The sequence below is a fragment of the Balaenoptera physalus genome, assembly GCF_965194825.1.
Source record: "Balaenoptera physalus genome assembly, chromosome: 3".
Lineage (NCBI taxonomy): Eukaryota > Metazoa > Chordata > Mammalia > Artiodactyla > Balaenopteridae > Balaenoptera > Balaenoptera physalus.
This window is the reverse complement of record NC_138890.1, coordinates 9,552,544-9,579,830: the sequence shown is the minus strand read 5'-3', so window position 1 is coordinate 9,579,830 and position 27,287 is coordinate 9,552,544. Positions and strand designations below refer to the sequence as shown.

Here is a 27,287-nt window from a genome sequence, read left to right as displayed (position 1 = left end):
AGGGAGGGGGTGTGGGGCAGGAGCTCTGGGACCTGCGTCTTCCAGACGACGTGGTCCTGTGAGGGACAACCACAGCGAGGTCCAGAGACCACCCCCCCCCCCCACGTTGGGAACCTCCCAAGCCTGGGGATAGAGGAAGACACATGTCCCAGGGACCCTCCTAAGGTCCTGGGAATGGTGTCCCCCCGTTAACCCAAGGGCCATGGCTCCCTCCTCCCCGTGAGCCAGGAGATGCTTAGTTCAAGCAGAATGGACTTGAAGCTGGTTCCCTCTGGGCCCCCAACACTGTGTGGTGTTTGGGGGAGTGGGGCTCAGCCTTGGGATCCTTTAAGTGTCTCAGTTTTCTCAATGAGCTCATCCACATTATTTAATCGTAAGTCGGTAGCCAAGAGGCAGGGAAGTTCACGTTGCAGCGCTAGCCCCACGGAGGTGGCTTCGGCCACCCCCGTCTCCCCGCATCACCCTCCTGAGGGGCTGCCCTTGCTCCCAGGGACCCCACCTCTCCCTCTTTGGTCATGGTCCAGCGCTGGCTTGAGCCAGCTGTGGCTGCCGGGACCCACTGCTTCTTGATGACCTCTTCCTCGCCCCTCCCAGCCCAGCCAGGAACTGCCCAGAGAGAAGCCGGTGGGAAACTTACCCCAAACTCGGTCACCAGGATGTCGGTGATGCTGCCCAGAACAGTCACAAAGTCGAAGATGTTCCAGGCATCGCGGAAATAATTCTAGAACGGGGACCCACAAGATAGAGATGCCGACATAGGGCTCCACGGCCGGCCCCCACGTCCAGCCCAGGGGGCCCGTTCGGGGCACAGCTGCAGACCAGTCAAGTGCCCGGGACAGTTACAGTCATTCAATCAGCAAAATGTTGCTGGGTGGGCTGCTCAGTATCATCTGTTCCGAGTCCCCCCTCCCTGGGACCCCCCAGCCTTCCCACGGCTTGCTTGGCCCCAGAGGGGGGTCTCCGGGTGCCGCGTCAGCTCTGTTGTGGGGGAGCGCTGCCTTTCTGGGCTGTGCCCTGTTTCTCCAACCGTTCCAAGGGCTCTCTGAGACCTCACATGCTTCATAAATGACGTCACTGGGATTCTCATGAATCGGAAGGAAGGTTTATCACCCATTTTATATAAGGCGACCGGGGCTCAGAGAGCAAAGATGGTCACCTCAGGCAGCACAGAGGTGAAGAGTCAGGATTTAAACCCAGGTCTGGGCAAGCCCAGAGTCTATGGATAGGACCCTGCTGAATCAAGACCGTGCTTATAGCACACTTGCTAAGACAGCAGCCTCTGGGTTCACATGCCAGCTCTGCTACCATCCAGCTGTGTGGCTGTGGGTCAGTGACTTAACCTCTCTGTGCCTCCATTTCCTAATCTGGAGAAGGGCGATAGGAACAAGGGTGAAGAGGCCTTCTGGGCATACACGAGGCTACACTTCCTGGCCCCCTTGTAGTTAGATAAGGTTGTGTGTCTAGTTAAAGCTGATGGGTCGTGAACAGAGGCAGCGTGAGTCACTTTCTGGCCAGTGCAGGACTCGCCGGAACTCTCTTAACCCTGGACCTGGTGACCAGTAATGTTCCAGATGACGGCTGCTCAGTGAGCCTGGGTCTCTGAGTAAACGCTTTGTTGATTGGAGAAACTGAGATGTGGGGGAGAGTAAACCCTTTGTTGATTGGAGCAACGAAGCTGTATTTGTTACCACAGCTTAACTTGAGCTATCCTGACTGGTATATCCCTGGGCTGGGTTCTGGCTCAAGTGGGACACACAGGTATAGTATGCTGTTGTTAAAATACTGAAATATTGGGACTTCCTGGTGGCACAGTGGTTAAGACTCCACACTCCCAATGCAGGGGGCCTGGGTTCAATTCCTGGTCAGGGAATTAGATCCCACATGCATGCTGCAACTAAGAGTTTGCATGCCACAACTAAGGAGCCCGCCTGCCACAACTAAGACCCGGTGCAACCAAATAAATAAATAAATACTAAAAAAAAAAATACTGAAATATTTCACACTGTTTGAGCCCACTACGAGTAGCACCTCTGCCTGGATGTAAGGGTCTGGCTCAAATAGACGGCCCTTCCCTCAAGGCTTGGTGGGACCCATGCTAAACACAGGCTTTCCCAGCAATCTCACAAAAGTAAAGGCCAGGTTGGGGCTTGGGCCCCATTCTGAGCAGTCATCTTCTCCCCTGAGCATCTGACCCAGCGGCAGCCCCTCTGCCTCACAGAGAAGGACACAGGCTTTGGATCTGTGCTTCCCAGGATCAAATTCTTTTAGCATGTACGAATCAAATGTCCTCGGAGTTGGACTGCTTGGGCCTCAGGGCCCTCTTCTGGAAGATAAAGGTATAACAACAATCTGATAATGAATGTGAGTCACTGAGTGTGGGGTTTGGTATATAGTAGGTGCTCAATAGATGGATGTTGTTTTATGATTGTCTAAAAGGAGTGCAGGTTCCACTGGCACTTTTTGGTATTTTAGCAGGTGCTGCTGGGGCCTTACACATATCCCCATATATTTTGACTGTGTACCCTTGTTACTCTGCCCAGGGGCTTTCTCTAGCTGCACAGGGGAATTAACAGCTCCTGTGGGAGCAGCCCTCGACTATGACTGATGGGCACTGGAGAATAAATACTCCAGCTCCCCCGCCATGGGTGACGAGACCTGAGTATGTGCTCTCTGCTGCACCCCAGAGGTCCTCCATGGAACTGCATCCCAGTTACACCCATAGGGAACCTGCTCACCTACACACCCTGTACCGGCTGCCTTCCTTTCCCTGTCTCACTCCCTCTTTCCCCTACGGGGCTTCCCGGAGTCACCTCCCAGATAAATTGCTTGCATTCAAGTTTGTCTCAGGCTCTACCTCTAGGGGAGCACAAACGAGGACAACTTTATAGGTGTTTGGCTACAGGCCTCAAGCCCCTGGATAGCCCCTCTATCATTTAAACTCCACACTCCCACCCAACCAAATGAATAAGGATCTCTTGAGGTGGGTCTGGGGCATCATTCAACTTTAAGTGCTTCTGATGGGTTGCAGGCTTGGTAGCCACTGCTTTGGAGGAGAAAGGTCAGGTGATGAGCTTTATTGTAACACTTTCTGGTATTTATTGAGCGCTTGCAACATGTCAGGCTTGGACCCTCAGTCTCCAGACACACATTATTTGCATTTGGGGTTTGCAAGAGCTCTTTCGAAGGAGAGGCAGAGGACGGGCCTTTCTTGCAATGGAGGAGAGAGAGGTGAGGTGACACAGCCTGGATACGACTGGACTCGAGGTCTCTCTGGTGCCAAAGCCGACAGCTTTTACCACCTTGGGAAGCCGAGGTATGACCCCAGCCTCGGTCTGCTGACACCATGGGCTGCAGGTCATTTTCTTCAGAGAGGTGGGCTAAGCATATCCTCAAGTCCTTTACAGTCAGGCCTCTGTATCTGCGGGTCCCACATCTGTGGATTCAACCAATTGCCAATCGAATTGGTTGACTCCGTGGATGCAGAACCTGTGGATATGGAGGGCTGACTTACCTGCACCCTCTGGGATGCGATATGAGAACATCTGATTTTTATCAGTGACACAGATCATATTGGTAATCCTGCGGGGGTTTGCTGTCTACTTTCAGGATGGAAGGAAAAGCAAAATTCCAGTTAGCAGCTGGTGAAAAATAAAGATGTAATTTTTTTCACCTCTTATTTCCTGGGCTCCCTCATCCCACCCTACATCCATAGATCCCTTAGGGGGTCAATGGGCCTCAGGTTAAGACCACTTGCATTAGTGGGAGACGAAATCAAGTTAGTAGGTCATGAACTGCATTAAAAAAGGAGGGGCGTGACTTCCCTGGCGGTCCAGTGGTTAAGACTCTGCGTTTCCACTGCAGGGGGCGTGGGTTTGATCCCTGGTCGGGGAACTAAGATCCCAAGTGCCATGTCGTGCGGCCAGGGGAAAAAAAAAGCAGGAGGGGGGGGGACATGGAGTCAAGGAGATAGATAACTTCAGAGTATAAGGCATGTGCTAAGGGGAGATACAGATTCTGTGAATATTTCATTTTGGTTGTCTGTTTGTACATCTGAGTACTGGGCTCCATTGCAAAGTGTATTTCTTACTGCGATTGTGGCTAGAACAGTTTGAATGCTATGGACTTGGCCTGTCTGGATCTCAGTTTCCTTATCTCCAGAATGAATCATTACCCCTCTCATCGCATCATTTAATAATAGATATGTGCCTGACACAGAGTTTGGTGTTACTTGGTAAGTACAAGAACGCCTAAGTAGAATCTGTGCACAATGGAGAGATGCTCAAGTCACCATTGGGGTTGGGGGCAGAGGGGCCAGGTGGGGAGACCACCACCCAGCACCCAGTGCCCCTCTGGGCTTTCCCTTAACCCACAGCTCTAGCTCCAAGGCTGGACTTACCAGAATCCCAAAAGCCATGACTTTGAGAAGACATTCCAGAGAGAAGAGGGAAGTGAAGACAATGTTGAATACCCTCAGGGCATTTTCATAAGCGACAGAGGCCCCGTAGAACTAGAGAAGGAAGGAGGGAGAGTAGTGGGGTCAGTGGGCACAGTGTCGAGGACCGCGGCTGGGGTGGCTTCGTGGCTGCCCTTTCCCCGGGGCAGGCAGGACTCGGACATTTGGTTTCCCTATTGATGTCCTGTGGAGCCAGCCCGGGCCCCAGGCAAGCTCTTCACTGGCTGGGCTACTCTTTTCAGGTCAAAACAAAAATTCCTTTCTTGAGTCCTATCTTAGCAGCCGAGATCCCGGGAGAGCCTGGCCCTATCGATGGGTCTCCTGATGGGATGCAGGATGTCTACAGCATCCTCTTTGCAGTCATTTCTTTTTTTTTTTTCCTTCTAGATGTCTTTTTTAATTCTTACCTGTACACTCCTATGAGACCACTTCCCAGACCAAGATTTAGAACATTTCCAGCACCCCTCCCAAAAGTTTTCTTGCACCCCTTCCCAGTTGATAACCCACCCACCCCAGAGGTAACCGCTATTCTGACTGCTTATGACTCTTGCCCAAACGAATCCGATTTGAACCGATAACCTTTAAATCTAACTACCAGGTTACAGGAAATCCAGCAGATGGAGTAAACCAATGCACCCAGAGGTGGGACAGTTTTCATTCACCTCATCTGGTTTCCTCAAAAAGTTAACAGCGCGGGGTGGTGGGGGGTCGGGGGGTGGGGCAGAGGACGGAGATTTAAAAACAAAAAACTGGAGACCATGTGTAGCCATTTAGATCTTGGCTCAAAAAACAACTTACTGTAAAAGACGTTTTGGGGACACTTCAATATGGATCTTACGGTGTTAACACTAATCTTGTCAAGCATAAGAACATGTAGGAAAATGTTCTGATTACTTTGGAAAGCACACTGAAGAATTTAAGCGTGAAATAGTGTGGTGTCTATCATTTAAAACACTTTAAAAAATAGATGAAATGTCCAGAGTAGGTACATGCATGAAACACAGATTAGTGGTTGCCAGGGGCTGGGGGAAGGGGGATAGGGAGTCACTGGTAACGGGGATGGGTTTCCTTTTGGGGTGATGGAAATAGATAGGGGTGGTGGTTGCACAACATCGTGAATGGACCAAATGCCACTGAATTGTACACTTTAAAATGGTTAACTGTAGGTTATGTGAATTTCACCTCAATTTTTTAAAAAAATGAGAAAAAAATAGATGAAGCAAACATAGCAGAATGTTCCCAATAGGTAACTCTGGGTGATGGAGACTGGGTATTCACAAGCGCCTGGATGCTCAGGATGTGGTCCAGGGACCTACAGCATCTGCACCACCGGGATGCTGGTTAGAATTGTGGAGTCCCAGACCCACCCGGACCTGCTGAACCAAATCTGCATTTTCACAAGATGCCCAGCTGATCTGTGAGCAGTTTGAGAAGGGCTGTGCTATTCTATCTCTCTCTCTTCTGTTTGTTTGAAACTGTTATGTTCCTAACAATGAAAAGACAAAGCACTCGCTTATGGAGATGAATTTTCAGGTGAATACAGGCACTGCTTTTTTACCAGTTCAAAAAATCAACAACTAAACTTGCTGAGTGTTTTTAAGAATTGAGAAATGTGCTAATGTCTTTGCAGGAAATTTCTTATTCAATCCTAATCCCTACCGGGGGCAAGGAACGTGCTATTATTATCCTTCCCATTTTATTGACAGGGAAACTGAGGCCCTGAGATGCCACTGGTCACTAGTGCAAGGTTAAATGGTGAATTAAATGGCAGAGCTGGGCTCAAATTCAGGCTTTTGGTCTCCAAAGCACAGGGTGAAAAGTTTTGACTTTTCACCCTGAAGAGGCTCCACGGCCCCGAGGCTCGCAGGGTCTTTACCTGCCCTTCCCTCCTCATTTCTTTCATCAAACATTTATCAAGGGGCTCTTGTCCCCTCTGAGTTAGGCCCTCTCTGAACCCCTGAAATTCAGGGGTGATCAGTACTTGACTGGCCCCTCGGAGCTCACAGGCAGGTGGCAGACTATCAGGCAACCCAACACTGGTATCGTGGCACGTGAGATAACAGACAGGATGCTTGCAAACACCTCATGGGGCCCTGGGAGGTCAGGGAAGGCTTCCTAGAGGAAGGGCTCTGCAGGGGCAGCTGGAAGGGGCTGGCCAGACAAAGCGGTGGGAACCGTGTGTCAGGCAGAGGGAACAGCAGGAACGGGGGCCTGGCGGTGACACAGAGTGTGGTCTGCCTGGGAAACTCGTAGCCGGTTCTGTTTTGCGTGGGGCAGGGGTGCGGTGGGGATTAAGCAGTGCCGGGGGGGAGGGGGGACTCACCTTCATCATGAGCACGATGGTGTTGAGGGCGATCATGGCCATGATGGTGTACTCGAAAGGCGGGGACACCACGAACTGCCACATGCGGTACTGGAAACTCTGCTTGTTCTGGGGCATATGTCGGGTCAGGGGTTTAGCGCTGATGGCGAAGTCAATGCAGGCCCTCTGCGGGAGAGAGCGCAGCAGTGTGAGGGCCTGAGGCAGGAGAGAGGCGGCTGGACACCCAGCACCACCCCCCCCATCTCATTCGATGCAGCTCTTCTGCACGTCTGCCTGGATGTCTGCCTCTCTTGCCCACCCCACTCCCCCCATAAGCTCCTCGCCATGAATGTTTTCTTCTCCCGACAGCTACAGCTCCTTGAGAAATTACCATCGGCCAAAGCTTGTGCTGACACTCCCCCGTTACCTCATTGAATCCCCTTAGCAAACATGATCGATGGGTACTATCAGTAGCCCCCACTTTGCAGATGAGGAAAATAAAGGCTCAGAGAGGTTAAGCCTGACATGGCACGGCTGCCTAGTGGGCGAACCTTGAATTTCAACCAGAGTCTGACATTGAAGCCTAACCATTCTTTTTTTAAATTTTATTGAAGTATAGTTGATTTAAAATGCTGTGTTAATTTCTGCTGTACAGCAAAGCAATTCAGTTGCTTTTTTCATATTTTTTTCTATTATGGTTTATCACAGGATATTCAATATAGTTCTCTGTGCTCTACAGGAGGACCTTGTTGTTTATCCATCCTATATATAATAGTTTTCCTCTGCTAATCCCAAACTCCCAATCCTTCCCTCCCCCGCCCCCGCCCTTGGCAACTACGAGTCTGTTCTCTATGTCAATGAGTCTGTTTCTGTTTCATAGATACGTTCATTTGTGTCATATTTTAGATTCCACATAAAGTGATACCATATGGTATTTGTCTTTCTCTTTCTGACTTGCTTCGCTTAGTATGATAATCTCTAGGTCCATCCATGTTGTGAAGCCTAACCATTCTTTCTTACCGACTATTTTGCTTCTCCTTCTCTTTGAGGGAAGGAGACAGGGAGGAATAATAGTTATTTAGTCTTAGAGGCCAACAAAGCAGAGGAAGAATTCATTCTAGGTCCTCCACCTAGCTTGGATGATTCTAGAGAAGCAAAGGGTCATGCCTATACTCTCTGGTGGACTGGATTTTCATTCGTAAATATTCACCACCCCTCCCTGGGGGAGATTATACTTCCCTGCCCCACTGACATCAGACATGTGACTAGCTCTGGCTAATGAAATGTGAGAAGTGACACATGTCACTTCTGGGCACAAGCCACAAGAGGTGGACCATGGTTTGCCATTCTCTCTTTTTTATCTGAAGCATCTTAGAGGGGAACCAGAATAAAGATGACACGGAGCAGAGCCATCTGGACATGCAGTCCAATTCCTTTGTGGATATCTGGCATTGAGATGTGAGGGCTGCTTGTTACCGCATCATAACCTAGTCCAAACTGACTGATACATACACAACTTCTCTCTGATGTGTTTTCCTCTGGAAACCCCATGAAGGGCTGCCCTTCATGCAGACTGGATTCTGCTTGGAGAATGCTGCTGTTCCCTCCCCAGATGCCCCCAGAAGCTGGTTCCTTTGTGTGTGTGTGTGTGTGTGTGTGTGTGCATGTATGATGGGGGGGTGTCAGTTTTTAAGTGGGGATATAAGTGGGAAGTGGTACCTCATTTTTCTCCAGGCTGTATTCCTCCATCATTTTGTCCCCCTGCTCCTGGAAGGTGATGATGATCAAGGCCACAAAGATATTGACAAAGAAGAAGGGGAACACCACAAAGTAGACGACGTAGAAGATGGACATCTCCATGCGGTACCCAGGGCTGGGACCCTGGTTCTCAAAGGTGGCATCCACGGAGTGCTTGAGGACCCTGTGAGGACCCGGGTGGGGAGAGGGGGAAAGTGAGACAGGGGAACAGGAATGGAGGAAAATATTAAGAGGAAACAGAAAAGAAATGAAGAGTCATCCCTGTTTTCTGACTGCAGTCACTGTGGTTACTTTATGAAGCCGTAATCTTCCCACCTCTTTTGCCTGTGGGGAGTGTTGACAGCAATGTCAGTTACTTCTACTGCCCTGTATTGAGGGCCTGTTACGTGCCAGAAATGATGTTCAACATTTTATTCATTTTCCCAGCAACCCTCTCAGGGAGGTTATTACTGGCTCCGTTTTGCACACAAGGAAACTGAGGTTCGGCTGTAGATCACCCACTCAGGTGCGGCCAAGGTGGGATTTGAAACTAGGTTTGTGGTGATGAATGGGAGTGAGTAGGGGGTCACGGAGGCAGGCGTATGTGTGTGCGTGTGTGTGTGTGTGTGTGTGACTATTTAAGCACAGGTGGTCGTGGGAGCCAAGGAGGGGTAATGAGGATGCACATGGAAGTGAGTGTATGCGCGGCTGCCCTGTACATCCGCACAGATCACGCACTGCTCAAGTGCTCTGCATCTAAGGGGCACCATTCATACTGTAGACCTGATAGATCTGTGTATTAATGGTGACAACTTTTTGGCAGGTGGCCATAAAGTGCCTTTTTCTGAGCAAGATCATTAAGTACATTGCAACGCTTTTCTGACAGATGGAAGTAAAGTCTGTTGAGGAATGGGTGTCTTTAAAAACTCGCTCAAAGGTGCCTGAAGGGCTAGCACTGGCCCTGCGTGTGTGGATCCCGGGTGTGCGCATCGGTGATCAGACAGGCATGTGTGGGTTGGGGTGTTTGCTGAGCGAGGGCGGGAGGTGAGCATGTTGAAGGCACACGCTGGAATCTACCAAACCTTCAGCCTGCATTCAGCCGACACCTCTGGGAGCAGGACCGGGACTAAGGGGAGGCGAGAGAGGCACTTGCCATGGGCACAAATTCAGGGGGTGTCAAACCCCTCAGTAATCGAGATAAATAACATTTCACTGTAATATTTAGTATTTCCTGCCATATTTTAAAAACTCAAAAGAAATGCCCCCAAGCCCCTGATGAACAAAATCTCAAAAATTTAAATCGTGAGGACTTCCCTAGCAGTCCAGTGGTTGAGACTCGTGCTTCCAATTCAGGGGGCGCAGGTTTGATCCCTGGTTGGGGAACTAAGATCCCACATGCCACGCACCGTGGCCAACCCCCCCCCAAAAAACAACACCCCAAAAACAAAAAAAAAACTTAAAAAAGAATTAAAGTTTGGACTTGCACAAGTCAGTCTCACCCATGTCACCCCAGCCTTAGCCCTGTCTGGGACAGATGGGTCCTGTGGTCAAACCGACTTGGAAAATGCCAGGTTCACACCCCCCTGGCTTGGAGGTTTTTGTTCACCAGCACCGGAAGGGTTAAGAGGATGTGACCGCATGTGTACGTACATGCGGCCTTCCTGTAAATTAGAAACCGTGCCTGTTCTGGGAGCACACAGCCCCGTACACTCAAGGGGTTGGCAAGCCAAGCGACCGCTGGATTTCTGCCCTGAGAAGCCCAACCACACATGGGGGATGCTGTTCTGCTGACGTCTTGCATCTTGCATTGTCCCCACTTGCATCTGACATCTGGTGCCTCTTGCATTGTCCCCACTTCTGGAAGCCAGGAGCAAACCCCTCCCTCCCTCAGACCTTTCTCAGCACTGGGCTCTTGGACCCTTTCCTCTCCTGCTCCCTGGAGGCCCCCGAGCTCCTCCTGTGGGGCTTTCTGACTGGACCACTTACTGTGGCCAGCCTTCTCCCGTGGACACGGTGAAGAGGGTCAGCAGAGCCCATAGCACGTTGTCATAATGGAACTCATACTTCTTCCACTCTCGGTCCCGCGCCTTCACCTCGTTCTTCTCATAAAGGAGGTACTTGCCGCTGCCACAGAAAGCGGGGACCATTAGTAAATGGAGGGACACCCGTATGTGGCCACCAGAGAGACGGGGGAGGAGGAGGAAGAGGGGCTCACCAGCCCACGCTGCTTCCCACAGCCCAGGAAGCCTGTTTCTCCCTGGAGCTTGTGTACAGCCATTTGGAGATAAATCCACAGATGATGCCACAGCCCTGTGTCCAGTGGGAGAGCCAACTCAGAATCTTGTATCCTTTTCCAACTTGAACACTTCTAGACCCAAGGGTGGGAGCCTCAGGCTTGGGGGCAGTTGAGAGCAGGGAGGGAGACAGGCACATTTCTGGGTTCATCAGGCCAAGGAGGGCAGCCGCTCACTGCCCCTTCTCAGGGTAGGAAACAAAGGTTAGCCCCAGACTCCTAGCCCAATGCCTGGGATCCTTCCAAATCCAGGAACCCGCCACCAAAATAACCACTGGCTGCCCTTTGGTACATAGTAACCGTTTATACTAGTGACAAAAGCAATATTGACTGAGCGCTTGGTTAGTGAGTGGCGCAGCACTTTCCTGGACTGAGTCCAGAACTTTCCGTCATGAGGATGACCCAAAGATGGGGGGATTTCAGGTCCACAGTCCCTTAGCCACAATTCCAAAATCCAGAAAGCTCTGAAAACCAAACATTTTTTCCTAATCCGGCAGTTGGCAAGTTCCAGCCTGCAGACCAAATCTGGATCTGCCTCTGGGTGGCCCACAAGCTAAGCAATGGTTGTTTACAGTTTTAAATGGTTGAAACTAAAAGAATTCATTCATGACAGATAAAAATGATAAGAAATTCAAGTTTTAGTTTCCAGAAAGAAAGTTTGATTGGAACACAGCCATGCCTATTCTTTTATCTATTGTCTGCGGCTGCTTTGGAGTTGCACTAGGTGCAATGGAAAGTGTATGCAAAGTCAAAGATGGTTACTATCTGGCCCCTGACAGACAAAGTCTGCCCATCTCCGATCTAACGCGTTTGGCAACAAAACCTGACCCAACTGGATGTGAGGCTCTTTCGACTTGTTATTTATCCCATTTGGTGCAGATAGTTGTATGTTCCCAGACAGAAACATTGCATTTGATCACAGGGCTGCCTTAATTTAACTGTGTTATGTGCTACGTGGGACATGCACCTCACAGTTTTTCTAAAAATCTCAAAGTATTCTGAATTTTGAAACACATCTGCCTATAAAGGTTTCACACAAGGGAACCGAGATGCGTATTAATATCCCCTACTTGACAAAGGCGGCAACTCACAAGTTAAGCAACCAGCTTATGGCGCATCCTAAAGCCATGGGTCAGAGCCTCCTATTCCAAAACTGTCTTTCTTTCTACTTGCAGATCCAAGCTGCTTGTAATCGGGTCACCCCCAACGCCCAACACCTCAGTTTCCAAGCCCAGGATGAAATGGAGCAGGACCCTATGGTCCTTCCCCTCCCCCCCCCCATGTCCTGAGCCTGCCTTTTGTCTGTGCAAACACTTTAGCCAAAGAATGAGTTTAATCAGAAAAGTGAGAAAATGCAGAAGCAAAGGAAAACAGTCAAAGGAGATCAAATAATAATAGTTTAGTCATTAAGCATAGTCAAGGGCCTTTAGTTCCTTCTCAAGGGCTATAGATAATATTCTGAGCCATATCCTTTGATCTGTCTCATAGATACTGAAACCCCACCAGGTGGAAGAAGTCAACTACATGATGACTGGACTGTAGCCATGACATAAGCTGCCACAATTCTGAGAATTGGCCTCAAGGAAACGGGAAAAAAACTGACCCTGGAACTGAAGCTTGACTGTGCTTAAAACAATCAAGATGACGCTGATCAGACCACCACATGATCAATATCAGGATGACTGTCAGGGCTTCCCTGGTGGCGCAGTGGTTAAGGATCCGCCTGCCAATGCAGGGGATACGGGTTCGATCTCTGGTCCGGGAAGATCCCACATGCCGCGGAGCAACTAAGCCCGTGCGCCACAACTACTGAGCCTGCGCTCTAGAGCCTGCAAGCCACAACTACTAAGCCCGCGTGCCACAACTACTGAAGCCAGCGCGCCTACAGCCCATGCTCTGCAACAAGAGAAGTCACGGCAATGAGAAGCCCGTGCACCGCAACGAAGAGTAGGCCCAGCTCGCCGCAACTAGGGAAAGCCACGCACAGCAACGAAGACCCAATGCAGCCAAAGATAAATGAATAAAATAAATAAATTAATTTTAAAAAAAAAGTTGACTGTCACAGCTGACCGTGCTGTTTCTACATGTAGCTTCCTCTCTCCATCTATAAAAACTTTTGTCCACTGGTTGTCAGTGCCGGGGCGGGGGAGTTGGCCTTTGGATGAGAGTCTGCCCTCCCTGCACCAACGCCCCCCTCCCGACCCGCCCGCAGTTGCCAGCATCCAAAATAAAGCAAACGTTCCTTTCTACCAACTTTGCCTCTTTATTGGCTTTTGAGCGGCGAGCAGCCGGACCCCACTTTCGGTTACAAAGAGACCGGCGCATCTGGCCGCCCCCCACCTGCCAGCCCCGATGGGGAGGCCTAGGAGGGTCAAGACTCACCGGCAATCTTTCTCAAACTCCTTGGACTCGTCGGTGCAGTGGAAGAACTTGCCCTTGAAGAGCTGCACGGCCACCACGGCAAAGATGAACATGAAGAGCATGTAGACGATGAGGATGTTGAAGACATTCTTGAGGGAGTTCACAACGCAGTCAAACACGGCCTGGTGGGTGGGGTGGAAGGGACAGCGTGAGGGGCTGGGAAGCAGCCCGGCCTCCACCTCCAGCAGCTCGTAATACCCAAGTATTGTCATTATTCCTATTTTCCAGGCAAGGACATGATCCAAGTCACTCGGTTAAGGCCACGCGGTTCTGAGAAATGTTGGGGCTGGACCCAATTCTGAGTTTTTATGCATCGAAACCCCCCAATTTTAACCCCTGGGAAATGGGGCCGCTTCTCCGAGCTTCTCCAAGGTAAGCTCATGGCTCTTCCGGGCAAGAGGAAAGGTGGAGACGTCATTTCCTGTTCATTCTGCGTCCCTCCTTCACGTCACTCCCTTCCCCATAATCTGGAGTCGTGGTCCCCTCCCTTTTGCCCACTGATCACTCGGGGGCACTCTGGATTTGCGAGCTGACTTCACGTGCCCTGGAGATTCTGCCCTGCGTAAGATGGAATCCTTCCATCCTCCTCCAGAGAAGGCGGGGGGTCCCAGCCTGGAATGTCCCCCACTGCATTCTGCTATTAATCACAGCGGGTCCTAACTACAAGTAAGCATCGAGGATCGTCAACCTACTGGAATCACACGTTAGCTCCGCCGGCTTCCCCTGGGGGAGAGAGTGCACAGCTTTCATGGGGCTTTCAAAGGGGGCTGTGACCCAGAAAATGGGAAAGAGCCACTGAACCGACTACTTCTGGATTCCACGAATCTCAGTGCAAGCAAGCCTTCCCGTTCAGAAGGCAGCCACGTTTCCTCTTTGAATATTCATCAACAAAAAGGGGGCATTCGAATCATGATTTCCCAAATCATGGGGGAGGGGCACACCACTGGTGATATCAGACGTACTTTTCGGTCCTATAGGAGCCCAAGACCAAGTAACACTGAATCGCATGGTAGCAAAGTTATTCTCTCTCTAATTCTTTCAATCCTTTTGAGTGAAGGAGAAAGTCTTCCTTAGTTGTTACTGTGTTAACACCTAACATTTATATTTTTCCTTTTTTTTTTGGCCGCGCCATGCGGCATGCAGGATCTTAGGTCCCTGACCAGGGATCGACCCCGTGCCCCCTGCATTGGGAACACAGAGTCTTAACCACTGGACCGCCAGGGAAGTCCCTGTACTTTTCCTTTTTAACCAAGAAAGAGCAAGTATCCACGCTCAAAGTCTTTGTCAGGCAATTATTTTGGGGCTAGATTTTAATAACAGTTATCTTATATTTTGAACAGATATTTAGTTTTACCTTCTATTAACAGTGGGTTTTGGTTTTCCAACTTAAGAAACTTGACAAGCATTTCCTTTTAAAATAAATCCACTTAAGTAAAAAATAAAGTGACTTGACTTAACGAAACATATTAAGAAAGAGATAATACAGGTGAGCCTCAGGTGCATCATAAATTGAAAAGGGGTGTTTGAATGACTAGGTTTCATTTCCTTCCTTCCTTCTTTTTTTTTTTTTTTGAAACAACAAGCTTTTGGGAAATGCTGGTTCATGCTATTTTTTTCAAGTTTCATTTATTTATTTATTTTTTATTGAAGTATAGTTGCTTTACACTGTTGTGTTAGTTCCTGCTGTACAGCAAAGTGAATACATATATCCCCTCTTTTTTGGATTTCCTTCCCATTTAGGTCATCACAGAGCACCAAGTAGAGTTCCCTGTGCTATACAGTAGGTTCTTATTAGTTATCTATTTTATACATAGTAGTGTATATCTGTCAATCCCAATCTCCCAATTCATCCCACCCCCCCTTTTCCCCTTGGTATCCATACGTTTGTTCTCTATATGTCTGTGTCTCTATTTCTGCTTTGCAAATAGCAAATAGCATCTATACTATTTTTTCTAGATACCACATATATGTGTTAATATACAATATTTGTTTTTCTCTTTCTGTCTTACTTCACTCTGGTGGTTCATGCTATTTTGGAACGGAGATATTGGACCCTAGAATAGGCAGGTGAAAAGTTAAAGCTTATGTGGGACCAGAAACCTAGTTTCCTGCTTCCCAGATTAGGGTTACGCCCTGTTTTATCCACATGATGCCTTCATGGGAATTAAGAAAAGGGATCTCAACTTTGCAAGAGACATTTCATCTATTGGAAAATTACCATGATATACAGATTTTGTTCCATTAACTCACTTTACTGCCATCTACTGGAGAGTTGTAGTAATAAGTATATCCATACATAATGGCTGTGATGTTAGCAGCACCCCTTTCAACGTACTGTCCTTGAGCAGTGTGCAACCTGTTCAACTGTACATGGCAACCCTGATAGATCTTCCACATACCCCAATCTCACCTTGAGCTTTGGCAACCGCTTGATGGTTTTAAGAGGTCGTAGCACCCGAAGGACTCGGAGGGATTTAATCGTGTTGATGTCCTTTCCTTTGCTATTGCCACTGTGGAGGGATGTTAGAATGGGGAGAAGGGAAGAGAGGGAGCCAAGGTCAGGGTGGGTGGTGGGTGGTCCACAGCCCCAAGTGGCCCCACCCTCCCCGGCTTAGGAGTCTGGAGTGGGCCTGGCATAGCCATGTCCTTCCCGGAGAAGAGTAGTCAGCTCCCCTGCTACATCTGGGCTCGAGAGCTAGTGAGAAGATGGCCTTTTGTGGTTTTGGTCTCAGGGTTTGTTGAGGGCCCTGGCTGAGCCTGAGCAGTTGCATGGGGTAGCTCTTAGATCCAGCACGAGGAAGTTGGCTGCCCTCTGTGTGCTCTCTTTGGAGGTGGTCTTAGTGAGCTTTTAGAAAATGGGATTCCTCCCTCTTCCAACAGGATCCAGGAAATGCTTAAAGTGGCCTTTAAACCAGAACTCCCTTCCCCCACCCCCTGCCCCAATATTCCCTGAGCCCACAGGAGCGGAAGGAACCAGAACATCAGATGTTGAATCACTGCCTCATTCTTTCAGGGTATCTGAGCTCATCTTTGTCAGATTGCTGCATAGAGGTTCAGTCCAGGGTCTACTGGGCCTGAGTCTTAGCATTGCAGCTGTCATGACACCCTTAGCCAACCATGATTCAAGCGCCCCCAAAAGGAGGGCATTGGGTGTGGCCGTCAAAGTCTTGTGATTAATGGAACTCAGCACCCACCCAGCTGCCCAAGCCAGAAACCCAGCACTTGTGTTCAGCTTCCTGTTCTCCATCCTCATCCCCAACGGGTCACCCTCCTACACATGGCACCATCCTAGGTCAGACCCCCATTATCCACCTCCCAACTTTCCCCCCACTCCCTGTCTCTCTCTTCTTGCATCTTTTCTGCATGCAGTGGCCAAAACCAATGACCATGTCACTCTCCTGCTCCGACTCCTTCTGGAGCAACTGAATTCCTAGAAGTGCAAACTCCTAGCTTGGCATTCAAGGCTCTTCGGAATCTAGTCCAACTTACCTTTCTGTTTGCATTCCCATTGATTACTACACACCCCAAGCCCCAGCCACACTCTTTTGCTTCTCTTCCCTCTGCTAGAAATGCCCTTCCTCCACTTCTCCATTCACAGAACTATGCAGCCCTCAAAGCCCAAGGTAAATGTCTCTTCATCTGACAGCCTCCACTGACTGCCTCTGGGCTCTGCCAGACCCCAGTGCTGTTTCAGAATCACCTTTGCTCCTGTCACTGGCTTCTGGCTTTAGACAGAAAACTCTTCAAAGGTGAAACTGTCATTTCTTCTTCTATGTGTTCACTTTCCCTTTAATCTTGGTTCTTGTCTCTGCCCCCAGCATGTGCCTGGTATGTAGTTTCAGGACACATGTGAATGGATCCAGATCAGAGTTCTTTGGGGGCCAGTTAGCAAACATCTCCCTACAGCTACCTCTTGGGTCATGAGTAGAGCTGCCCCAGAAACACCCACCGTGGTGTGCCCGGGTTTCCAGGTGCAAAAACATTCTTCGTGACATTTGCTTTTTTTAGGGTTCCTTTTTCTCATCTTTCAGAGAAAAAAGAGAATTGGATTTTAACCTGCCGGGCACAGCTGTGCTCCAGGATTCAGCAGTCTCTACATGGTTTTTTCTTTTTAAAACCAAAGTCATCATTATTATCTCAAGGCTGTGCCCCCAAAGTATGAGACACACATCAGGAGAGTCACTGAGATATTTTCAGGCAGATCACAAACACAATTAAGTAACGGGATCACACAGGGAAACAGCTATGTTTTCTTCAAGTTATCTTTCAGGCCTCCTGTTTTGGTCAGAGATGAAGTCTCTGCTATGTGTTCATAGGTCTTTAATGCCTCCCTAACGCTCACTAATTTCCCTTTTAACAAAGAACCCAGCTTGAATGTAACAACTTGCTACACACTGTTTCATTCTTGTTGGATTCACTTTCGCGGTTGCCTGTTCTATCTGAGGTTAACAATACTGGTTGTGAGGGGACGGCATAAAGTGTTCTAGCAAAACTAAAATGAAGTTTAGACTATGTGTTGGTGGAAAAAAACGTCATGCAAGTGGACATCTAGGTTGTATGTGGAACTGCCTAAAATCTTGATGGGCCAAACTGCTGACATTTGGCAACATACCTCCTGGGGCACATCTACTCATGTAAAAATGACTCCATGGGCATTCTGGGGGTCTCTCTCCTAGGAGGCACTTCTCCCTTGGGAGAGGCTGAGAACAATCCTGTTTGTCGAGACACCGAGGAGAGGGTTCCTGGCAGTTTGGCTCCTGAGCATGCAGGAATGGCTTGATCAAGGTGTTCTTACAGAAATCAACCAGATTTTCAAATCACTTTGCTGAGAGTGTAGATGCTCCTGTTGGGGGGGTTACTTGCTCCTCTTAAAGCCCAAGCCCTGGTTGTTTGGACTGTCCACCCTTCTCCCATCTGGGAAGCTGGACATTCACGCCCCTGATAACCACCCATCCAGCTCGTCTGCCCTATTGAAATAAGGCCATGGGGAGACCCCCTTCCACGCCCTTTATGTTCCCTTCCAAGAACTGGGCTAAATGGTGGGTCCTGATGAGAGGCAGCGGCCAAGACCCCTCCAGGCTCCTGCTCCTTGGGGAGCAGGCTGAGGGGACTCTGGTCACTGCAAGCGACAGGACGGTGGCAATGACACAAGGTTACAGAAACAGGCCCAGAACCAGTATGGCTGCATCAGGGCACAGAGAACGAGACAGAACTAGAGAGAGAGAGAGAGAGAGAGAGAGAGAGAGAGAGGGAGGCACTTTACCGTGTACTGCTCCTGGTGACGTGGCGTCGGAGGGAGAGACAGATCGTAAGCGGCCTCAGAAGAAAGAACACAGAACACACACGTACATGCACGCACACCTGAGCACTCCCCTGCCCTGTCTGGGCACCAGGAGGGGCCGCCCCAGGCTCGTGGCTCTGGACGGTGTCCATCCTTCCGTCTGGAAGACGCTTGTTCCGTCCCCTGCCTTTGGCTGGCCCCCGGCACTGCCCAACAGCACCAAGAAAGCCGAATTTCCAAGTAGCAGGACAGCCCGAAAGTTATCAACTACCAAAGGCGAATTCGCCACTGAAGGTCCCTGCCAAGAGCTGGAGGAAAACCCCTTTTCTCCAGAGGTTCTGGGACTGGAAATTTTTAGAATGTCTTTTTTTTTTTTGGCCACACCTCGCAGTATGCGGGATCTTAGTTCCCCGACCAGGGATCAAACCCGCGGCCCCTGCATCAGAAGCATGGAGTCTTAACCACCGGACCGCCAGGGAAGTCCTCTAGAATGTCCTGAAGGGGGTGAGCTTTGGAGTTAGGGGGACCTGGGTGCTGATGCGTGATACACAGTAACTACGGCCTTGGCTTTACCCCCTAAGTTATGAAGGAGAAGGGGGGCAGCTAAGAGTTCCAATTTGGGATGAAATTAAGGGGCAACTCTCAAGAGCCTTCTGGGAAAATGTGGGCCTGGGGGAAGCTCTCTGCATCTGGCAGTGGCCCCTTGCACAACTCATCTTTGGAATCAAGGCTCAGTCTCATTATGACCCTCCAACCATGACTGGAGATCAAGGTGCAAGAAACTTGATTGCCATTAGAACAGTGGAAGCCCTACTGCCAAGCAGGTACTCTACAGAATTTCCCACCTGCCACCCCCTTTTGAAGTTAGTGACATTTCTAAAAACATAATGGGTTAAAAGCTTACAGATATTCCCACTGGAGTTTTCTTCCCCCTGCTACCTTTCACTTTACCTCAGTGGCTTTCAAAGCTTAACATATCTAGGAATTATTGCATAGATAGAATTGTATAGATTCTCCTTTTTGGATTATTGAGGAATTTTTCAGTGACAGTGACTTCTGCCCAACCTGATGGATGATGTTAGGTGTAATATGTGAGTCTTCTGAATGTCATTCAATCTGTCTGTGGCAAGGCGGTACCATTATACCCATTTTCCAGATGAGGAAGCTGAGGCTCAGAGAGGGAAAGTGACTTGTCCAAGGTCACACAGCCGGGAAGTGGCAGACTGAGATTCAAACCCAGGTTTGTGTGTCTTGCACGCTAATCTCCTTTCCATTTCATTACACACACACAAAAGAATGCTTTCAGGGGTAGGGGCTGTTTTGAGGATGGGGATTAAAAAAAAAAGGCAGCCCGGGGGCTCCTTCTTTGGCTTCCTGGCAGTTGGGTTCCTGAGCACGCAGGAGTGGCTTGATCAAGGTGCTCTGCCAGCTGTGCTGGCCTGCTTTGAGGGAGGAGTGGCAGCCCCAGATGGACTCTTGGCAGTGAGGGCAGGACCATGATTTGCCAGCTGCTGAGAAATGTCAGTTGGCTACCCCGTTGCGTGGGCACAGAGCGTGATGTCAAGTGTGGTGACTCATGAAATGGTGTGTTAATGGTGGTCGCATGGACACAGCACACAGTCAGTAGATGGAGCAGGACACGCGCACAGATACTTGGGGGAGGTGCAGGAGGGGTGGAAACCGTCGGGGGAGCTTCGACACATCCCTTGGAGGACCACAGGGATCATTTCCCATATCCGAGACGGGGCCACAATCACAGCACTGCAGAATCCTTGCCTCCACCCCAACAGGGCAGAACAGCAAGATTCCTTTCGACAAAGGAGGGAACAGTCTCATGCCCTCTTCCCCTGGACTTCTAGGCCCTGCTGGGGCCTTGAGGAAGCCAGGCTGGCTGGGCTGTCAAGTCTCATTCTGCTGACTTGTGAAAGTCTCCACGTTCAGTGCTGGGAGATGGGCAGCAACCCTCAATCTGACAGCTGACTTCCCTCCACAATCTCTCTGGTCGTCAGTTTCCTCATGTACAAAAAAGGAATAATAAGAGAACTTCCCTCCACAATCTCTCTGGTCGTCAGTTTCCTCATGTACAAAAAAGGAATAATAAGAGGACTTCCTGCGTGGGGTTGTAAAGATTAAGTAAATGGAGGCTGTTACTATCATTATTACCCAGTCAAGTTTGTCAGAGTTATGGGGAAACTGAGGCACAGAGAGGTTCAGGGACTTGCACATCTAGAGAGAAACCGGACAGACTTGCTGGAACCTTTTTCTAAAACCATCAGGTTGATTTAACACTTGTTGGGGTTCTCAGCCTTGTCTGCGAGGAGACAGGCACACAGGACAGATAATGTGAGTTAAAAGAACAGAAAGAAAAGAAGCAAAGGACTCTGGGATTGGACACTCAAGTGGAGAGTCTCAGAGCAACCCCTACTCCTGCCAATGTGACATCCATCTGGTAACAAGGAAAGACAATAAGCAAAGTCCTTGTAGGGCGAGAGACCTTCTCAGGTAAGAGAGGCCAGAAACCTGAAGGCAGAGGGAGGAATCTGAAACTTTTCTGGGGAAAAAAGTAGCCGCCTGGGTGGGGGGTCCCTTCTCTGGTTTTCTGGCAGATTGGCCTAAGGCATGCAGGAGCAGCTTGATCAAGGTGCTTGCCAGCTGTGCCTGGCCTGTGGCCCTGCCCTGGAGGAGGAGTGGCAGTGACAGATGGATTCTTGGCAATGAGGTGGGGAGGGTGTGGCAGGGGTGGGGTCTCAGGGTCTACCTCTTCCATCCCTATGACCATCACATAACAGTGCTCCCTGGGTTGTCAGCTCTTCTAAAACCCCAAGAGAGTCCCTAACACTTGTCAGGACCCCACTGGCAGAATCTTACACACCCCAGTTCCTGCAAGATCCACGAGCTCACTGAGACTCATAGGGATGACCTTAAATCCCTGTCCAGACCCTTTCCTCACATAGGAATTAAAAAAAAATTGGAAACAGGGATTTTCAATGGCATTAACTGGCTGGCTTCATGCCTGTAGCAACTTCATAAAACCAGTTTCAAAGGTTGACTCTACAAATATGCTGCTATATTTCTCTGAGCTGTAGGCTCATTTTGAATGCCCTTGTATAACTTTATATTTAAAACGAAAACTCAAAAATTAAAAAACAAAATCAGCTCCCTGTGGCAGATTCTTCTGCAGACACAAAGAATCATTTTGCTTGATTCTGGGTGGAAAAATAATTTTGTTTTTGCACATTAGGTTTGCTTAAAGTTGAGCCTAATTGTAGCTCCAGGGAAACTACGGCCCATCATGGCAAAAGCTCTACGGTTTGAAAGGCTTGTTCCCAGGTCTTTCGAAGGCCACACTTTTCCCAAATTGAGAGGCCAAATGAGGGATGGAGATGGGACAGGGCAATAGTGGGGGCCCCTTCTTCAGCACTGAAGCTTGTTGGCTCTCACAGAGGTCTGGAAGGCAAGTGTCAAGGATGAACTGATGGGCAGCAGACACTACCTCTATTGTACTACACCCAGTGATGGCCATGGAGGGCAAAACCCACCACCCAGGGCACAGCTGGCAAAGGGGGCTGTTGTGTGTGGACAGATGGATGTGATCTCTTTCTGAGCTCTGGGGGACCTGGGGGCTGCTGGGCAGACGTCATCCTGGAGGGCTGGAGGAAATGTGGGGAGGGGTGCTTGCCTGCACTTGCCTTCCCTGGACGTGAAGACCACCCCAGGTCAGAACATGGTGGGGACTGGGTTTCTGATGCCAGAGCAAATGGCAGAGTGTCTGCCTTCTCCAGGCCATGGGGCCCAGGTTAGGCAGAAGGTCAAGGCAAAGGACAGGATGGAAGGGAGAGAGAGAGAAAGAGTCTGGAGGAGAAGGAGAGGGAGAAGGAGAGGAGAAGGGGGAGGGGAGAGGGGAGGAGGGAGGGGAAGGGGAGGTGAAGAGAGAGAGAGAGAGAGAGACAGAGAGAGTAGGAGAGGGAGTCAGAGAGAGGGAAGGAGAGAGAAAAGGGGAAAGATAAAGAAGGAGAAAGACAGAAACAGGAGCAAGGGAGGGAAGGGGATTTGAGATGGATTCACTCCAGGATGAGGGCAGTCAAATGTTCTGGCTTTTCAGAATCGAAACTTTCTCAGGACCTAGCATGGTGCCTGACTGACACCTTGTAGAAGTCGCTCAAATAACTGATGGACAGAGGGAGAAGCATATTTCGTTACATTCTCATATACACCTTTTAGAATCTTTTTTGGGGGAAGAAATCTGTGCTAACTTGATAAGAAACAAATTGTATCTTGTTTGTATTTTATACACCTCCTAATTCCAATGAGGTAGGTTTTTTATTTTCTTTCATTTTTTATTAGTCAGCATTCTGTGAAATTTCTGTGTTAAATCCTGTGCTCACTTACCTATTGAGGTTCAGTGTTTCTTATTGATTTGCAATTGCTTTTTATACATGAAGGCCACAGATACCTTGTCTTATTTGCGGTAATCTTTCTCCTCTAATTTGCTGTGCACTTTACTTTGATTATTATTATTATTAAACCTACAGGACATCTTAATGAAAATGTAGCCAAACTTCTTGAATTTTTAAGATAATCTCTTCCATTTTTCTAATGATCAAATACTCAATTACTTAAAAAAGTGAGAGAGAGAGAAGGAGGAGTGGAAGAGGGACAGAGGAAGAAAGAGAGAAAAGGAGAGGGGGTGGAAAAGAGCAGACACAGAAAGAGGAGGAGAAAGTAGAAGACAAAGAGAAAGGGGGTGAGAAGTCTGGCCAGAGTCAGAAATACATTCAGCTTCCTGACCTTCATGGTACATCTCCACCAGCTCAGAGGCGTCCAGAAACTCTGGAGATTTCTTGCTCTTCTGACACAACTTGATCTCATTGTGTTCCCAGGGAAGGATCTGAGAATGGCCCAGTTTAGCCCTTAAATTGGAAATGGGCCACCACACTGGCCTCCTGAAAAACCAAGTCCTCATTGTTTGCTCAGGTGGGTGGGCCATTCAAGGGCTCTTCCAGGTCAGCTGAGAAGGGGCCCAGGAGGCAGAGGCAAAGGGGAAGCCCCTGATTTCTCCTTATGTAGGTGAGGTGGGTCCGAATCCCTTTGAGACTTTCCTTTCTGGGAATGATCCACTGTGATGGGCACAGACAGGGTCCCTAAGAAGATTTGTTTCTGGATTAGGGGCTGATTAGGTTTTTCCATCCTGCCCCAAGCATCTACAACTTGAGGAATGTGCTGCTAAGTTTGCTACCAGGGCCCTAAGAGCTAATGGCTACTCAGCCCTTGGATGCCGTCTTGGAATCGCATCTTGGAATGGCTACTAAGTCTTTGGGTGCCATCTTGGAATGACTACTGAGCCCACAGGTGCCATCTTAAAATGGCTGCCCAGAATTCGGGTGCCATCTTGGAATGGCTGTCCAGAACTCATCTGCCATCATGGAATGGCTGCCCAGAATTTGGGCATCATCTTGGAATGGTTACTAAGCTTTTGGGTGCCATCATGGAATGGCTGCCCAGAATGTGGGCACCATCTTGGAGCTGCATGATGAAGCATGACCTTTCAGAGTGTCCTAGGACTGCCAGGAGAAGTTCAAGACACACAAGGGGAGTCATCAGGTCTATAACTACAGGGCCTTCGGGCACAGGGTGGGGATGCAAATTCTCATGCACATTCGTTTCCTGATTGTCTTTTTAGGGGCTCCCCAAAGAGACAGGGGCTTGGGCAGAGCTTGTAGAGAAGAAGGAAGATGAGATGTCCCGGTGGGGCTAGTCTACGGAAAGCAGCACAGCAAGGGGTCGGTGGCATGGCTGTGTGAGGAGGTAGAAGGTGCGAGGCCTTCTCCTTCTTCCTCCGTGGTGGGCATCATGCAAAAGCCAATCGAAGCTCTTCCTGGTGACATGCGGATGCCTCCCACCACCCTGGAGCCCGGTCTCCCCTTCTCTGCACCCCGAGAGCACGTCCCCCGATTCAATGGGCTGGGGACGGAGGGACGAAGGGGCAGGTGGAGTCCTCGAGAGGACACTTACGTGAAGGCAAAGGCCACCAGGGCCCCACTGACCACTATGAAGTCGAGAATGTTCCAGAGGTCACGGAAGTAGGCACCCTGGTGCAGGACGAGCCCCAGGTCGATCATCTATGGGAGGAGAAGAGACAGCGCTCTGATCCCTCATCCCCGCCCTGCGGAGCAGCAACCATCCTTTAGCCTCAGGAGGAGGGGCAACAGGAGGGGGCATGGTAGCCAATGGGACCACCCACCTCATCCTGAAGGGCTGGGACAGTGGCCAGAGGACCTGGGGGAGGAGTGAGAGCCCTGCCCAAGGCACCTTCCCACCCTGTGAAAGGTAGTTCCGACTTGCTGGTTCTTAGGTCAAAACCTTGGGATTCCCCTGGGCTCCTCACCCCACATCAGATCCATTAGCAAACCTCGTTGGTTCTGCCTTCCAAACCTTCCAAGAATCTGCCCACTTTTCACCGCCTTCTCTGCCACCACCCTGGGCTGGTCCCCATCATCTCCTGCCTGGACCAGTGCAATCGCCTGCTCCCAGTTCTCTTGGGTCCCACCCGCCCTGCTCCCCCTCCCAAGCCTGTCCCCCCAGAGAGGCTAGAGGGTGACTGTGAACACCTGAGTCCAATCATGTCCCTCTGCTCAGAACCTTCCATGGCTCCCACCTCACTAGGGATAAAAGCCTAAGTCCTCCCTGCGGCCCCCAAGTTCCTGCATGATTCGTCCCTCCCTGCTCATCTCCCTGCCCTGGTTTCCCCACCCTCCTCTCTCACTCCTTCCGGCTGCACCGGCTCCCTTGATGTTCCTCAAACACACCAAGCATTTCTAATCTCTGGGGTGAGCCTCCCACACCAGGGTGGTATTCTGGAGGGTGCAGAATCCTGTGGAGCCCTGGCACTCACCTTGATCACCATCTCAAAGGTAAAGACGCCTGTAAAAACGTAGTCAAAATATCGCAGCACCTGCAGGGGATAAAAGCAAGGGGGCAGCGGATCATTGGCTTGCTCCAGCAGAGCCCCCGTGCACCTAGCCTTGGTCCACTGGGGTGTGTGGCCTCCAACAAAGTCCCCAGGGAGCAGAATCTCCATCCACATGAGGAAATGCTGCATCCATGTACAGTTGGGCAGGTCGTGCACTACCCAAGGGCCTCCTCCCACTGTCTCAGGGCAGATTTGTATGTTGTGAATGAAACTGTCCAGCAGATGGCAGCAAAGTCCTAGCAAAAATCACTCTACCAGGCTGGTCTGCTTACCAACGGAAAGAGTGGGTGCCTTTTTTATTTGCCCAAAGCACTATATAGACTAGAGGTGGCCCCAGGGAAGTTCAGGGAGGACTGCATCTCTGTGGGCGACAGGTCTGATCCCCCAGTGCCTCTGACCTGCTGGGTCTCCTGGGTGAGTAACTGTTCCCACACAGGGTTTCCTAAACATGATTAGCCGTCCAGGACAGACACTGGGGACAAACCTCACTGTGGCGCCCATCTCCCTCCCCACTCCGGGGCTACACACTCAGCAGGGTGGGTTGATTCTCCCTCTCTCCACCACTTTACACAAGACCAGGCATTAGTGGTTTCTCTCTGGACGGGCAACATCCTGCACTCTGGCCCCTTTCCTGGCCATGCCATAGCACATCCCTGGTGTGACCCTGGCATGAGGATGTTGAGTGTGCTGGCACAGTGCCCAGCACATGGTAAGCGCAGGGGGCTGACTTCATCAGATTTGCCTTGGAGAAGTAAGGGCTGGTAATTACTAAGGATGGCCACCAGAGGGCGCCTGTGAGCACTCAAGTCAGGTCACCCGCCACCCTCTTCTCTGCTCAAGAACCCTCCATGGCTCACACCTCACTCGGGTAAAAGCCAAAGTCCTCCTCGTGGCCTCCAAGGCCCTGCACAATCTGCCTGGCCACCTCCTTGCCCTCATCTTGTCCTACCCTCCCCCTGCTCACTCTTGATTCTGCCACCCTGGATGTTCTCACCTCAGGGCCTTTGCACAGGCTGTTCCCTCTGCCTGGAATGCTCTTCCCCATGTTCCAACTGATTCCCTCTCTCTCCTCCTTTATGACTTGGCTCAAATATCAGTTTCTCAGTGAGGCCTTCCCTGACTGCCTGTTTAAAATTCCACCAAGTCTACCCCTTCCCCCATATCCCTCATCCCTAGCACTTATCACATCCTGACACACTATTTGTTATAGTTAGTAATAATCTCACTGTCCACCTCCCCAACCTGAAAGTCAGCCTCACAAGGGCAGGAATGTTTGTCTGTCCCTGTGGCATCTCCAGCTTATAGTACAGGGCCAGGCATACTCAAGAAATGTTTGCTGAATGAATGCATGAATAGCTGTGGCTGCACTGGGTCCGGCAGGAGCTGGGATCTGTCATCTGTGTGGTTACCACTCACACTCTCATTATGTGTGGTGCTTGAAGGGCCATTGGAGACCAGAGCGGCCAGGATGGCTAACTTCCTGGGATGTGCAGCAGGTGCAAGGGGCTGGAAGGTTCTGGGAAGGCTGAGGGGATGGTGGTGGGAGAGCATTTCAGGTGCACCGGGCAGAGGGCACAGCATGGATAAAGGCCTGGTGCTCTGTGAGCTCTGAGATGGCAGGGACTGTCTCATACCCTGTCAATCCTTGATGTTTAGCTCAGCACGTGGCACACAGTAGCTGCTCATTAAATAATTACTAAATAAAGCAATGAATGGAAGGAAAGGAGGAAAGAAGGAAGGAAAGGAGGTGGGGGGAAAGGCAGGCCAGGTGGTCAGCTGAATCAAATCCTGGAGAGCTTAATAAGTGGAGCAAGAGGAAATCAAAAGACC

The 27,287-nt window shown here is 50.0% G+C and overlaps 1 protein-coding gene across 9 annotated transcripts in view; it reads right to left on the bottom strand.

Annotated features, from left to right (window-relative positions):
* The window catches only part of CACNA1A (calcium voltage-gated channel subunit alpha1 A), a 329,605-nt gene that overhangs the window by 35,946 nt on the left and 266,372 nt on the right, over positions 1 to 27,287 (bottom strand). For all 9 annotated transcript variants that reach the window (XM_082455223.1, XM_082455222.1, XM_082455224.1 and 6 more), the window contains 9 exons: positions 25,380 to 25,439; positions 24,500 to 24,606; positions 15,617 to 15,716; positions 13,168 to 13,328; positions 10,479 to 10,616; positions 8,475 to 8,676; positions 6,777 to 6,941; positions 4,397 to 4,507; positions 638 to 721 (listed from right to left, as the gene is read on the bottom strand). In XM_082455223.1, coding sequence (XP_082311349.1) covers positions 638 to 721; positions 4,397 to 4,507; positions 6,777 to 6,941; positions 8,475 to 8,676; positions 10,479 to 10,616; positions 13,168 to 13,328; positions 15,617 to 15,716; positions 24,500 to 24,606; positions 25,380 to 25,439 — 1,128 coding nt within the window. The remainder of the gene's footprint in view (positions 1 to 637; positions 722 to 4,396; positions 4,508 to 6,776; positions 6,942 to 8,474; positions 8,677 to 10,478; positions 10,617 to 13,167; positions 13,329 to 15,616; positions 15,717 to 24,499; positions 24,607 to 25,379; positions 25,440 to 27,287) is intronic.